We start from the raw sequence: 16,741 nt of genomic DNA on the forward strand, positions 1-16,741 counted from the left end.
AACTGAGTTGTCATCACAACAGGTACATCCCTCCACCAGGTGGGTGGAGGGGCTGTATGGGAGGTATTTTTTGGTGTGGAAGGAATGGCAGCTGTCAAAATGGAGGTACTGTTGCTGATTGGTGTGTTTATGTGGACAGAGGTGCAATTAGAACCAGCAGGAGAGAGGAGGTGGTCAATGTCTAGGAAGGTTGCACTCTTGGTTGAGGAGGATCAGGTGAAGCGGATGGGAGAGAAGGTTTTGTGAAGGAGTGAGGGTAGGCTGTCTTGGCCCTGAGTGCAGATCATGAAAATATCATCAATTAACCTGAACCAGACCAAGGGTTTGGGGTTTTGGGAACCTAGGAAGTTTCCTCTAAATGGCCCATAAATAGGTTGGCATAGAAGAGTGCCATGTGTGTGCCCATGGCTGTGCTGCAGATTTGTTTGTATACTTTCCCAGCAAAGGAGAAGTAGTGATGTGTTAGGAAAAAGTTAATTAGCTGTATGAGTTAGTGGGCTTGGCGTCTGAAGAATGTAGTGAATGATAGTGTTCAGTTGCAGCCAGATCATTGGCATGAAAGTGACGTTAACAGTGACCAGTACCAATAAAAGGTTGGGGATGGTGGAGAGTCAGTGAAGGAAGTGGTTGGTGTCTTTGATGTGGGAGGCTAGATTACAGGCAGTTGGTTGAAGGTATTTTGTCAATGAGAGCCGAAATCCTTTCAGTGGAAGCACAATAACCAGCTGCAATGGGGTGTCCAGAATTGTAGGGTTTGTGAATTTTTGAGAGCATGTAGAAGGTGAATGTGTGGGATGTTGTAAGAGCAAGAAGGGAAATGGATTCAAGGGGATGGCACTGGGAAGGTCCTAAGGCTTTAAGCAGAGATTGGAGATTATGTTGGACTGCTGGGACGAGATCACTCTGGCAGAATTTATAAATGGACGAGTCAGGTAGCTGGCAGGGGCCTTTCTGCAACTCATCAGAACAGTAGTGGAGTCTTTGACTGCTGCTGGGGGAATGATTAAGTCAGGATCTGTTTTGAGACTGTATATGGCTGTCCTTTCCTCTGCAGAAAGGTTGGTGTCCTTAGGAAGGGACGTGGGGAAGGATGGTGAGCCCAGGTTGGAGGTAAAGAAGGTGACCAGGGTGGTTAAGTGGAAGGGGAAAGGATCATGGCTGGATGGTGGTATGAATTGGGAGAGGTAGGGGTTCAGTGTTGGAATGAGATTGGCTTTGGTTGGAGGGATTGGTGGTAAAGAAGTGTTTCCATTGCAGGGATTGGGAGAAGAGAGTAGGTTGTTGGCAGTTACAACATGGTTAAATTTGGGTGGAAGGCTAAAGATGAGGCCTTTGGATAGAGTTGAAACTTCAGCCTAGTGTGCCACCTTCATAGACATTGGCGTCTTCCTGTCTTATGGCTACATCCACACCTCTGTCCACAATTCCACCAACCACCAACAGTACCACCAGTTTGACAGCTGCCATCCCTCTCACACCAGAAAGTCCCTCCTGCACAGCCCTTCCACCCAAGGATGTTGTATATGCAGTGACAAGAACTCCCTTTCCCAGTATTCTGTAGGTCTCACCAAGGCTTTCACAGACAGGCACTACCCCCTCTCCAAGCCACAGATTTCCCATTCCATTTCCCCCACACACCAACAATCTTCTCACCACCTGCAAGAGCTAGCTACAAAAGAGTGCCCCTTTAATTATCCAATACCACCCCAGACTAGAATAACTGAACCACATCCTTCAGTCAGGGCTTTGATTATCTATCATTATGTCCTGAAATGAGGGAAATCCTACCAACATCCTTTTCTCTCCTCCTAAAGTGGTATTCTGTTGTCCACCCAACCTACACAACATCCTGGTCCATCCCTGTGCTACACCCATTCCTAACACCTTGCCACAGGGGTCATATCCCTGTGGATGACACAGGTGCAAGACTTGCACAATGTGCCCACTTCCTATTCCAATCCTATTACAGTATTATCTTACCCCATCAAAGGCTGGGCCACATGTGAGACCATTTGTGTTGTATACCAGCTCTCCTGCAACTATCACACAGCTTTATATATTGGTATGACTACCAACCAGCTATCCACCAGGATGAATAGTCATCTCCAAACTGTGGCCAAGATCAAACTGGACAACCCTGTCGCGCAAGACACTGCTGAACATTACGTGCTTGATTTCAATAACTGCTTCACAACCACGACCATCTGTATTCTCCCCTCCAACTCCAGCTTTATTGAATTGCACAGATGAGAGTTATCCTTACAACACATTCTCTGCTCCCAAAGCTATCCAGGCCTCAACCTACAGTACAGCAACCCACTGTCCCCACACCCTTCACCCAACAGTTTCCAAGTCTGTATAGAAGAGGACATTTGACATGGAAAGGTTGACAACTATCAAAATGTAAGTACTGTTGTTCATTAGTAGGTTTAATGTAAACAGAAGTAGACAGCTGAACCCTGAACCTTGATGAGCATGAGATCAACATCAAGAAAAGTGGCATGGAATTTAGAATAGGACCACGTGAGATATATTTAGTGATTCGAAAACTTCAGAGGGGCTTTCCTGGAATCCATAAACCTTCAGCTCCTGGTTTGGTTTCTGTTCATATGGAACCATAGTGAGGCTGAACTGTTAAAATTTTATGAATTCTCCCAATTAAATTTCCATTGGCCCTTTTCCAAATCTCGTGTCACAATCCTTGATGTTGAACTCACCTCACCAAAGGTCAGCTACACACTTCTGTTGCTATTAAAACTACTAACAAACAACAGTACTTACATTTTGACTGTAGTTGTCCTTTCCATGTCAAATGTTCCCTCCTGTATAGCATAGGCATTCGAAGCAAACATATTTGTTCAGATGTAGACTCTTTACCACAATACAGCACCTTTCTCACCACAGCCTTCACTGGATGTAATTACCCAGCTAGCCTAGTTTAAAAGCAGTCTTCCCAGGCCATCACATCAAATCCTGGTACTGGTGGCCACTCCAAAAAACAGCTTAGGAGTACACCTTTGTCACTCAGTACTATCCTGGTATTGAATGTGCTAGTCAGCTACTTTGATGAGGCTGTGACTTCCTAAAATCAGGCCTGAAATTTGGTCTATTCTGTATGACATTGTGTCCACTACACATATTGCAGCATTTCGTCATCACCTCGCCTCCCCCAAATCTCCACAATATCCTCGTCAGACCCTATGCTTCTTCTGCACCCAATTTTTACCCTATGGCTCTTACTCTTGTGACTGTCCCCACTGTAAACTTAGCCTATGCATCCTCCTATCACCATGTGTACCATTCATTTAATTGGTGAAATGTACTCCATCAAAGGGAGAGCCAACTGTGGAACAACACATGTGGTGTACCAGCATGTTATTTAAACACGGTCCCGCATTCTACATTGGTATGCTTACCACCAAGTTATCTGTTGGTATGAATGGTGTGTAAAGGCAACACACAATCTCCTGTTGCAGAGCATGCTCTACAACATGACATACATGATGTTGATGCCCGTTTCACCACACGTGCCACCTGCTCCCTCCCCCTCTTCCCCTGACACCAGTTTTTCAGAACTCCACAGGTGAGAACTGGCATTACAACATGTTCTACCTTCCCCTCCTCTTCCCTTCTCCACACCCACCTGGATTATATTTATATTAATAATGGACTTAGCTTTCCACTGTTATTAACTCTTGTGCGATATTTGGTCAGTAATCTCCGTCTGTCTTTTTACTGTATCTTCCACCTATAAGCTGTTGGGTTCTCATATCCCATTTTGTGCAATCCTCAACAGTCAGCCTTTCCTTCTCTTCCCATCTGGTAAGACTCTCCTGACCTGTGGTTTCGGGTGACTTGACAATAACTTTTCCCATTTCTTAAACCTTCACCAGTCCGTTTGCTTCATCCCCCTTCCTTCCTCCTTCCCTCTTCATCCCTTCTCCCATGAGAAGGAGCCACTGGCTCCGAAAGCTCTCCTGCCACCACTTGGTGAGCAGATCTTTTTTTCTATCCAATTATATAATGTTTACAAAAATTGATTTCTTTGTTGATGCATTCTGATATTATGATTGACATGTTGAATTGAAGTATTATTTTGTTTAACATGTCTTTATTAAATAATGTTGAAAGTCTATTGCAAGCAAAAATTCACCAATTTTACCTTGTTTAAATGATCATAATAAAAAAAAGTATAATTCCTCTTCTGTGTTCATTCATTTTTGCCAAAAATTGTACTAGATGCTGTGTTTTGTCATTTTTCTGCCATTTAATCAAATTTTAATAGTCATCATCAGTAAAATAAGTAGTTTTTTGATAGGTTTCTTCATGGGCATTTCTGGTTGGAGATTAGAAATTGCAGCACCTGTTGTACGTTGGACTTCTTCACTTGTAATATACTGTATAGTATATTGCACTCTTAATCTAATGAAATGGCCTCAGTCTCTGCTAACCTTTGTCTTGTACCCTCCTCCATCCATGTCCCCAGGATGTCTACGCCATCTCCCCACCCACACACTCTTTACTCTAGTGAACTCCATGTATTCATTAATGTATACCTACATGTTTTCTCTGTGGTCTCCATCTTATACTGCCTTATCTTGCTCAACCCCCTAACCTTTGCATCTGCATCATTGTGTAATCCATGCAGATGTCCTTTGCCTGCCCAGGACAAGCTTAATAGTGCCTCATCCCTGTCCCATTCCCAAGCTATCTTGCCCTCTACAGCTGCCGCCTCACCTTCCCTCCCCTCCCCTACACATCTCTCTGCTTCCTCCCCTTCTCTTCCCTTCCTTTTCCTTTTAGGGCACCTTTACAATAATTTTAGAGCTTGAAGTTTTGGTTTTTAAATTTATTTACAGTTAGCTTATAGTTTGATTTAAACTAATTTTCGTTTAAGATTTCACGACTTGTACATTATTTCCTTTAATCTTATCTGTCAGTATTACGCTAAATCATTTCCAACAACACACACACACACACACACACACACACACACACACACACACACACACACACACACACACAAGGAAAAACCTCGATTCACTTGCAGTCTTCCATCAGTGTGGCATGTAATTTGTTATTGAGTACTGCTGGCAGTCAATTTAACTTTCACTGGCTGCAGTGGTCCAGAATGGACTCTGTGCATGTTGACAGCTGGCTTCCCATTGCCAGAGACTTAGCTGATTACTGATATGTGAATGCTATAGTGCCATGTAACAAATGTCAAATAATAACTATTTTTAATAAGAGTGGTGTTGTAAAACACCAGATAACAAGTAGTTTTAATCAGAGTGTAGTTGCAAAACACCTAAAGTTGTGGAGGGAGACCAAGACTTGTCTTCAGTAAGCAGGTTCAAGTAGATGTAGATGTGGTAGTTATGTCAACATCGTTAAAACTGAGAAAGACTATCTCTTCATAGCTTCATTTCATCTTATTTTAAATGATATGATAATACAGACATGTCCGTGCTGCAATGTATGTAATGTTCTGTTATGAATCATTTCATCAAAATCTGACACTCAATAATTAAAACATATAAAAAGTGAATGATAATGAAACACATTTGTAGGACTTCTTGTGTGTCTTTTAGAACATCTTTGTGCGTAGTTATGCTTAATTAATTTTATACTTTGATTGCAGAATGTTTGGCATGGTGATAGAACGCCTTTTTATTCCTGATCTTCAAAAAATCTCTGGAAATATTGAAAGGAAAATTGCAGCAGTGGGTGTTACAAAACTCTTGTGTGAAAGTCCAGAACTTGTTAATGGACCTTATTCACAGTTTTGGTAAGTATTCCATGAAATTGATATCAACTCTATTGATTGATTTACATCTATAGACTGTTGTGGAAATATGGAATGGCAGAAAGGGATGAAAGAGAAAGCTGCCTGGTAGAATTTTGCAGAGAGCATAATTTAGTCATCACTAACACTTGATTTACGATCATGAAAGGAGATTGTATATGTGGAAGAGACCTGGGGACACCTTAAGGTTTCAGGAAGATTATATGATAGTAAGGCAGAGATTTTGAAAGTGGATTTTAAATTGTAAGACATTTCTAGGGGTTGATGTCAACACTGACCACAATTTATTGGCTATGAACTGTAGATTTAAACTAAAGAAATTGCAAAAAGTTGGGAAATTAAGGATATTGGACCTGGATAAGTTGAAAGGATCAGAATTTGTTAACATCAAACAATGGAAAATACAGGATGGAATGTAACAATATTATGAAAAGGAAAGTTGCTACTCACCATATAGTGCAGATTCTGTGTTGCAGATAGGCACAACAAAAAGACTGTCACAAATAAAGCTTTTGGCCATTAAGGCCTTTGTTGACGACATTCAGACACACACACACACACACACACACACACACACACGCAGGCAACCGAAACCTCACTGCGGGCAGCAGCATCAGTGCATGATGGGAGCGGCGGCAACTGGGTGGGGCTAAGGAGGAGGCTGGAATGGGGAGGGGGAGGGATAGTGTGGTGGTGGTGGCAGACCTGGATAAGTTGAAAGGATCAGAGTTTGTTAACATCAAACAATGCTGTAGGTTAGATGGAGGGCAGGGGAGAGGTGGGAAGGGGGCACGAAGTAGCAGAAAATGAGAGAAGTAAAAAGACTGGGTGTAATGGTGGAATGACGGCTGCGATGTGCTGGAATGGGAACGGGGAAGGGGCTGGATGGGTGAGAACATTGACTAACGGAGGTTGAGGGCTTTGATTCCCTCTCATTTGGCCTGAGATGAGGGGCATCATCCCCAAATTCCTATCCATATCTCCCAAAATTGTGTTCTGCTGCACACCGTATCTGCAGAATATCGCTGTCCATCCATATTTCAGCCCTGCTCCCAATCCTGCATCCCCTAGGTCATTCTTTCGCGGTCAGCTCAGGTCCAAGACCTGCCCCATACACCCACCCACTGTGTCCTACCACAGTCCACTCACAGGTATTTCTTACCCTGTAAAAGGCAAGGCTGTATATGAAAGCAGCCATCTTTTGTATCAACTGTACTTCAGGTACTGTACGGCATTCTGTTTGGGCATAACAAATAACCAAGTCCTCCCTCTCTCTACCTCTTATACACTCTACCCATTGAACTCCATCCATATTGTTTTGCAGCCAGTGAATCATCTGTCGAAAGACCTGCCTCACATTATCCCACTACCCCCTTCTCACTACCATCTGCCCAGGCAGCAGCCATGGTAATCAGCAGTTTCACCGTGGCCACAGGCATGTGCATTTGGATATCTGTGTGGTTGAGTGAGTGTATGTGTATACATCAACTAGAGAAAGAGCAAGAGCTCAAATGCTAATAAAATACTATTCTGTTGCGTTTTTCTATGCACCACACATCGGTCAGCTATAGATCACTCTGTAAGATATAAACAGATTATACAACAGTGCCCACCTGTGTCTGTGTACCATTCAGTTTAACAGAGGAAGCAGACAGTGTTTTCTTCCTCCAGATTAGCAACTTTGCAACTGATTTAGTTGATTAAATTCATCTGGAAATTTGATGAATAGCATTAAGCAGTATGATGATTGTTAATTGTCAATATTGTATACAGATTACCTTTCTATGACTTGCATGTATCCAGTTAATGAGCTACCTTAACTCGTTCCACATCCTCGAAGGTTCTCCTACTTGATGGAATCTAAAGAATGTGTTGAATGAAGAAATGCTACAGTCAATTTTAGTTTCAAATTTAGTTACTAGATGATCTAGTCACTGATATTTCTATCTCTCAGGATCAACACCACTTTGGCCCATGTCTGAATCTTTCAGAACCCATTAACACTTTTTGCATTTTGCACTCTCATATCTTGAATTTATAGTATGCATACCATGAAACTCAGAACATTACAGTATACAGATATAGTTCTGCTGATATTGTACTTTAATGCTTCTATATACAACATGCTTAATCAGATTCAATACTTTACACTATATAAAAATCCATACTTAAAAAACCAACAGATGGAAGAAAAAAGTAATTTTCATGTACTGCAGAACGAGAGAAAGTCTAACAAAGGGTTCATGGTGTGCTCGCTTTTAAATGTTAGTAAGAAATGCTTCATAATCTGAGGCAAGTTCATCTTAGGAGCCAAAAAATGCACACAAACAGGTTTTAGGGGGAGAACATAGGTGGGAGTAATCATTTCTGCATTCAGAAACCCCTAAAGGCAGCCGTATGGATTCTGGCAGGCTGTTTAGTGACACCTACAGTCAGCTGGGAGACCGGTGGCCTGGTGAATAGAATATACCATACACACCCATTTAAGACGGGACTGGCAAACAACTCAAGATCCTTTGTAATTGTGTTCCCCAGTGATGAAGTAATGCTTGTAGTTGTTTATTAACCTTTTTGAATTCCATCTGTCCTCAAGTTATTAATTTTCCATAGGTAGTACTGTTCATGAACGCATCTCGATTTTTTTTTTCCATCCGTCGAGTGTCAGCACTTTTCTTCCTAATTCGATTGTAATACTCGGATGACTTCTTTTTCCATAGGCATTCACTTTGGTATCTGCTGATAAACTCCTCCAGACATTGATTTTCTTGTAGAACAAATGGAATGGCCGCACCAGCAACACTGACTCAGTAGTGTATACAGTATTCATAATTACATTTAATAAAATATTCTGGGCCATTATGCTGTAGTTGAATGGATTTAACATTTAAATCGATTGTTTCGTACCCATCTGCGTAGGACATATTAAATGGGGACGTAGATTTTTTGAGTGTCTGATTCACGCCTTGGCTCTACTGTCTGCAGCAAAATTCTGTATACATGTGCTTTTGTGCAGTGGTGTGATGTCACGTCTTGAATACCCGAGTGTGTATAGCCGTTGTTGACTGCTGTCTTCTTCTACTTCTATGAGCCAATAGTGGAAGATGCTACACATCATCTCCATCACTAGAATCCAGATGTCATTTAGTTTCACACCCTCCTCCTTCGTATTGAAAGTCCTGGGTTATTTTACAATCTCTGTGGCCCTTATGTATAGCCTTTCATTTTATCTGCATTTGGCTGCCGGTAGTTGAGTCCTATCTAAAAGAATGTGGTGGTCTCCTGGCTGCTAAGCATGTTCCACAAGAGTTGCTCTGTCAGTATCCCCTTTCTGCAATTGTCCTTGTGCTCTTCTAATCGTTTTTTGACCATTCTTTTTATAGTACCTTCATACACCTCCCCACAGCTACATGGAATCTGATAAATTTCTGTTTTTTGTAGCGGTTGGCGAGCATCCTTAGCCCATTTTAGGTGATTTTGTATCTTCTGGGTGAGTTTTTAGGTCAATGCGATGTTTTTTTTTTTTCCCCCATGCAGTCGTTAATGCCCTTAATGGAAGGCAGAAAAGCCTTTAATTTCACAGGCACTTGTGCATTGCTCTGATTTCTGCGCTGTGATCTTAACTCTCTTTTTGCTTCAGTGGACAAATAACCATTTTTGAGCAGTGAATCCATGAGATATTTCAGTTCTGCATCAAGCAGCTCTGGTCCACAGATGTTCCTTGCTCTATCCGCCAACATTTTCATGTCGGCTCTCTTTTTTGCTTGAATCCCAGTTACGTAACAGTCTGTGTGTGAGTTTTTGATGAAGGTGTGGCCAAGGCTACCATCTTCTTTATTGAAAACCAGCACATCAAGAAAATTTCCTCCGTGGATGGGGTGAAATGTTGGATTTAAATGTGAAATTCATTCAACCATGGCATAATAGCCTGGAACAGCTTGTGACATTTCTAGCTGTAAAAGTTTACATTTTGCAGTATTCATAATGTCAGCAGTACAAAAGATATTTGTGATAGCTATTATATGTAACTGAATGCCACCAAAAAGTTTTTGTGATGGATGTTCTCTGTGAACTTGTAGTCTTTAAGGTTTATAAAATTTGGTGCTTTTCACAATGCCCATTTTGTAAAATGTAGTAACTATAATCATGAGGAACATACCAGTAGTATCCAGCTTCATCATTAACTTTTTCCCTACATAACTCCTAGTATATTCCAGGCCAGTTCTGAGTGAGAAAACCATACATGATTCATTCAACACTCTTGTTGTTAGCAACAAAATAAATGCAGAAAGTTGTAATTATGATAATATAAACATACTATTCTCAGGTACTGCAGAAGCAAGGGCAGGATTAGTAACATAAAACAGAGGCCTGTATTGGGAATCTGAATAAAAAAGCAGAATCAATAGAAATCAGAATAAATTATGCAATTTGTTTAAAGTAATAATGAGTATCTGGCAATAACACCAGCATTTTACTCGGGTACCACATCAGTGTTTATTAAAGCAGCTGTGGTAATATGGGGTATCAAATGAAGGTTGACTGTTACTGTAGATCATCTATCTTGAGCTGATTGTGATCTAACACCAGGCGCATTTTGCTTTTATTTATAAAGCATCTTCTGTGGTTATTGGAGTTTCTTTACGTAATCTGCTCCGTCCCTCCTTGCTAGCAGCGGTAATGTTGAGGATTTCGTGATAGGGCATATTAGGGCATATTAGCTTGGCTGAAGAGTGATTAAAAGATGCCGAAGTAACTTCAGAAGTGCACCAGGGAAGTATGTTGGAATCTTTGCTGTTCATGTTGTTTATTAATGAGCTGACTGACAATGTTAATATTAACCCCAGTCTTTTATCACATGATGCAGTTATCTGCAATGTAGTACTATCTGAAAAAAGTTGAGTAAGATCTTGATAAGATTTCAACATTGCCCAAAGATTGGCAGCTTGCTGTAAATTTTCAGAAATGTAAAATTGTTCAGATTGCAGAACACACAAAATTGTCCCCAATGACTGCAATGTCAGTGAGTCATTATTGAAATCACCTAGCCTAAATTATAGTGATATGCACAGAAGACAGGTGGTGGGGAAGTGCACAGTGACAAGGAGCAGTATACCATGTAACAATCCAGCCAGTAACGTCATTCTGCCACATCTGCCTGTAGCTCCGGGATGAGTGTAGAATATTTAATGTGGATTTTTATGTTAGTTGAGGTGTGTTGAGGTTGCTTAGCTACTACAGTGTTCATTATGGGTGGTGTAAAGCAAACAGGATAAATATTAAATTAAGAAGTGACAGTGACAATTTATCAACAGTATAATAAGTTCTATTAGGGAGAAAGAGAAGCAGAAACAGTGGTTCAGTGTAGCACCCACCCTAGTGTTCCCAGTTATAAGAGCAGGCAACAGCTGGGAGCATGAGGTGTGGGACAGACACATACAGCATACTGTCAACACTACAGAGAATTCTCTCTCTCTCTCTCTCTCTCTCTCTCTCTCTCTCTCTCTGTGTGTGTGTGTGTGTGTGTGTGTGTGTGTGTGTGTGTGTGTGTGGGGGGGGGGGGGGGGGGGGAGGAGGACAACGCATGCACCCTTGTCAAATTGATATTTGCAGCTGCTGATATATAAGCAGGTCTTTGGCAAAAGTCAGTGAGCCAGTGACAAGAGCTGCTTTGTAACTCTGCGACATTAGTGTGTAGAGTAACTAGAACCTGTTTGCCCTCCTTGAGGTACAGGATGGCAATGTATTGCCTCCAATTTCAGACTTCTCTATGGGCTTTACATCAGTGGCGGCCATTATATGCTACTTGCTACACATTCTTCAATAAGAGACTGCCCCATTGGAATCAAATACAGTGTGCTATTATTCATGTACACAAAATGTCTATCTGTTGAAACTTCCTTGCAGATTAAAAATTTTTGCCAGACCAAGACTCGAACTCATGACCTTTGCCTTTCCCAGGCAACTGAGCTACCAAAGAATGAATCACAACCCGTTATCGCAGTTTTACTTCCTCCAGTACTTCCCCTCCTACCTTATGGACTTAAACTGTGAGGACAGGTCGTGAGTCATGCTTAGGTAGCCCACTTTGTAGAGCACTTGCCTGCAGAAGGCCAATGTTCTAAGTTCAAGCCCCAGTTCAGCACACAGTTTTAATCTGACAGGAAGTTTCGTATCAGTGCACTCTCCACTCCAGATTGAAAATTCATTCAGTCTATGTGTTGTTTAACAGCACAGCAGTATTGCTGTATGAAAGGGTGCCCATATTTTTTGAACACAGTGTTTGTCCTTTGGTTAGTGGTAGTTTATTTTTAAAAGTTTCACTATTCGTAATTTGAGAAGGCAGTATTTATACATTTACCCTGAATAATACTTGACAATTTTAGAAGATAATAGTTTAAAGTAAAACTTCTTGTTTTTGGCATCATGATGTCAGTTGTTGTTTCCATTTTCTCATTGACTTCAGCACTTTTGTCATGGCTGAAGGAATTTTATTTGCTATGTGTTCATGATTCTGGCCTTTGGACAACACATGGTGAAATACTTTCTCCCTCCTATCCCTGATTCAATTGATTGTTTTATGGATCTCTTCTTTCATGAAATTTGTGAAGTATTTATGCTGGCAGGAGATTTTGCTGCTCTTATCCTATTCCACTGATGAACAGCATATGAATTCACTGTAGTGGAAAGATATAAGCTAGCTTATGACTCCAGTTTTTGTGCAGTAATGACCCGTAACTCATATAGACACCACATCATGCAGAGGTCAAAAGTTATTTTATAGTGCAATTTAGTGTGTACTAATAATGATTTTTTTGTTTTAAAACTCAAATGTTTCACAGGGTTCCTCTCCTGCAAGCTCTCATTGGCTTGTTTGAGCTGCCTGAAGATGAATCCCTTCTTCCTGATGACCATTTCATTGAAGTAGAAGATACTCCTGGATATCAGCCAGTATTTTCACAGCTGTTGTTTGCAAACAAGAGAGACAGTGATCCTCTCCTAGGTAAATTATTAATGTTGATGTGAACAGAACAAACCTTATGTACACAGGATACATCTTCTCCATAGTTATGCTTTTCTTTTCTCTGTTGTTTTTCCACAGGTGTTGCGGATGTCAGGTTACATCTTGCGCAGAGTTTATCAAAGTTGTCTGTTGCATATCCTGGCCGCCTTCAGCCTATGTTGGGAGGCATCAGTGAACCACATAGAGTGCACTTGAAGACGTATCTCGATGCAGCAAAAGTTGAAATTTCCTAGTATCTTAACACAACTGTTCTGTTAATGTTTCACATTGAAATGCTGTATACATTATATGTTTTTTGTATAATAATACATGTAAAACTAGAATTTTAAATGATCTTTTAAATAATACAGTAATCAGCTGTATATTACAACTGTCTACCACATACAGAAACATGCTGCTGGATCACTGAAGAGGGACATATGGGAAGATAGCCAAAATTAGAGTTGTGTGATGAGTGTTGAAACTGAAACAGAATGTTATTGGTGTGTCAGCATAGTGCAAATAGATGTGGAATACGGAACATTCTACAGAGAAGGAACATAGCAACTTATATGAAAATATGTGATATTTTGATTGTGTAACAACTTAACAAATACTGTAGAATAGAGGATGAATGTACAGATAGGCTGATATTTTTCGAACTGGAAGATGATTGCAGTGCAACATCTACAATTATGTGTTCTGTGTTTGTGTGTCACAAATTGTTAATCATCTTGTAACTGTTCAGGATTGCATACGTGATTTAAGATAAATGTGTTTTCTTACCAAACATACAGTCATTAAAATTACAAAATGCTGTTATTGAAAGCATATTTTTGTGTCTGATGCAGTTCGGTGAAGCTGAATAAACACATTCGAAAACTGAAATGCTCCTGTTGGTATCATGGTCATTCTGAAAGTTTTGAGAACGAAATGAAAATTGGTTCCTCACAAAAGACTTACCTTGATGAATTCATAGTGCTTAAAAGTTATAGTTGCTCATGCCTCCTTGAAAAATCATGTATTGTAAGCTAAAAAGTGTGCATCCTTTGGGATGTTGGTGAGGTATGCTTCGTAGGCGTATACAGCTACTTACTAAGATTTGAGACAGTGCTTAGGAAGACATACGGGAGCAGACCAGTGAGTACTCTGGATTACTCAAAAGTGAGTATAGTGTGTTGTCCACTTGTACCAGAGGGTGTGTTCTCCATTCTTTTTCCTATGCTCTGTGCTGTTTGCAATGGATGATCGCTATTGAGGAGCCCCAAAAGCACGACTGCTGCTTCACCCTGCCTCATATTGGGACTGCAGTTTTTTTGTTAACCAGTTGTTCTGTTGATTATAGTTTCTAACTTGTCTAAATTAGTCAAGTGGCTCCTTTAGTGTGGGGTTTGACTGTGTGCTGTTCTGCAATCCATTTCAATATGAAGATATCCAGGTAATATCTTAAAAGATGGTTGCTGATTCAGTCCTGTGAGTACATTGAACCCAACACAAACGTGATGATTGGTCAGCAGCCATAGCTCTTGTACACTGGTATTGTTCCACTAGTGGAAGGAGGTCCAGCTTATGTATTAGATATCTTATTACTATTACTTATTAGGATATTCTGATGTATTAACAGCCATCAACATTTTTCTTAATCATAATTTAGCTGGCAGGGCAGGGGTAAAATACAGGGAGCGAAAGGCTATTTACAATTTGTACAGAAACCAGATGGCAGTTGTAAGAGTTGAGAGGCATGAAAGGGAAGCAGTGGTTGGGAAGGGAGTGAGACAGGATTGTAGCCTCTCCCCAATGTTATTCAATCTGTATATTGAGCAAGCAGTAAAGGAAACAAAAGAAAAATTCAGAGTAGGTATTAAAATCCATGGAGAAGAAATAAAAACTTTGAGGTTCGCCGATGACATTGTAATTCTGTCACAGACAGCAAAGGACTTGGAAGGGCAGTTGAATGGAATGGACAGTGTCTTGAAAGGAGGATGTAAGATGAACATCAACAAAAGCAAAACGAGGATAATGGAATGTAGTCGAATTAAGTCGGGTGACGCCGAGGGAATTAGATTAGGAAATGAGACACTTAAAGTAGTAAAGGAGTTGTGCTATTTGGGGAGCAAAATAACTGATGATGGTCGAAGTAGAGAGGATATAAAATGTAGACTGGCAATGGGAAGGAAATCGTTTCTGAAGAAGAGAAATTTGTTAACATCGAGTATAGATTTAAGTGTCAGGAAGTCATTTCTGAAAGTATTTGTATGGAGTGTAGCCATGTATAGAAGTGAAACATGGACGATAAATTGTTTAGACAAGAAGAGAATAGAAGCTTTCGAAATGTGGTGCTACTGAAGAATGCTGAAGATTAGATGGGTAGATCACATAACTAATGAGGAGTTATTGAATAGAATTGGGGAGAAGAGGAGTTTGTGGCACAACTTGAGTAGAAGAAGGGATTGGTTGGTAGGACATGTTCTGAGGCATCAAGGGATCACCAATTTAGTACTGGAGGGCAGCGTGGAGGGTAAAAATCTTAGAGACCATGAGATGAATACACTAAGCAGATTCAGAAGGATGTAGGTTGCAGTAGGTACTGGGACATGAAGAGGCTTGCACAGGATAGAGTAGCATGGAGAGCTGCATCGAACCAGTCTCAGGACTGAAGACAACAACAACAACAACAACAACAACAACAACAACTACCAGCTTTGACATTTTTCGAGAAACACTATGTTAAAAATACAAGGGAAGGTGTTGGTATGCGTGGTATAAAAGGTAGCGTCATAGAATGACAGTCATGTATGCTGGCAGTCAGCGGTTCTAAACACGTTGCTGTCCTTAATATTATTTTTATTTTTTTTTTTTATTTTTTTTTTTTTTTTTTTGTGTTCAGTTTGAATACCTAAATCATTTAAATATGAAATTCATCAAATATACGTTAATAAGGGCATACTTAACCATTATTTTTTTCTTAAAAGACATGTCTTCTAGTTTCTAATTACATACCGCATGCAAAATTCTGTGTTTCATTGCAAACATACATTCTTAGGTATCGATATTTCGTAGAAGATTGTTAGAGATTGTCAAAGTTAAGAAAACATTACACAATTAAATTTTTTTGGAGACAAATCAAATATCAAATACCCTGTATGTGAATATGCTGATCGTTTTGTAGGACAGCTTTGGTCACACAAGAGCCAGAATGATAAATGTCATAGAAAAATGGAAAACAATTTTCATTGTGTTGAGCACAATGTAGAAATGTTGCAGTTTTTCAGTTGTCACTGTAAAACTGCAGTCTGAACCCAACAGAATTGATTTGGAGTCAGCTTAAGAAATTTGTTGTGAGAAATAACAAGACATTTAAGCTGCCAAATGTACTGGAACTAATGCAAGAAGCTTTGACATCTCTCTGCCGAATAATGGTGAAATGCAGAGCAGCACATCATAAAAGAGGAGGAGGAAATGAGGAATTTTGAAGCTTGGGATTTTGTTGCCGATTGCCTTGTTATCATTGCAGTAGTACTGAAATGTACTGTATCGTTTGGAATCAGTATGGAAGGAGTTCGGAGATTACCAGACGACTGAGTGTCACACCTTCAGTGGCTTCAATATTTAACTTCAGCTGTGAGCTTTTATGCCACACAAAGCTAATGCAGAAAAATTACCCTTGTTAAAGTCAGGAATTTTTGTCAGTCTTGTGTTTAATTACAAGACTATGTTAGCTTAGATTGTTAGCTAAGATGTCACATTTTCCATATGGTCACTTAAGAAGTGTATCGCCCGAGTTTTGCCGTATATTATTCCCTTCTGTTTAAAAATTATATGACATTCAAAGCTATATTGTTCTTTGCTTGTCTGCTTTTACGCCTTAACTGCAACTGTTCATAGCACTGCAGTTTAGTTGGATCACTATCCTGGCCAGTGCCGTGCAAGTTAAA

General features: G+C 40.2%; 1 protein-coding gene across 1 annotated transcript in view; it reads left to right on the forward strand.

The window, feature by feature from the left end:
- The window catches only part of LOC126092059 (exportin-2), a 171,711-nt gene extending 158,017 nt beyond the window's left edge, over positions 1-13,694 (forward strand). Inside the window, exons 18-20 of the mRNA XM_049907465.1 lie at positions 5,642-5,788; positions 12,646-12,806; positions 12,906-13,694. Of these exons, the coding sequence (XP_049763422.1) occupies positions 5,642-5,788; positions 12,646-12,806; positions 12,906-13,060 (463 nt within the window). The 3' untranslated portion in view covers positions 13,061-13,694. The remainder of the gene's footprint in view (positions 1-5,641; positions 5,789-12,645; positions 12,807-12,905) is intronic.
- Positions 13,695-16,741: the final 3,047 nt, after the last annotated feature.

Source organism: Schistocerca cancellata, chromosome 7, assembly GCF_023864275.1.
Source record: "Schistocerca cancellata isolate TAMUIC-IGC-003103 chromosome 7, iqSchCanc2.1, whole genome shotgun sequence".
NCBI lineage: Eukaryota > Metazoa > Arthropoda > Insecta > Orthoptera > Acrididae > Schistocerca > Schistocerca cancellata.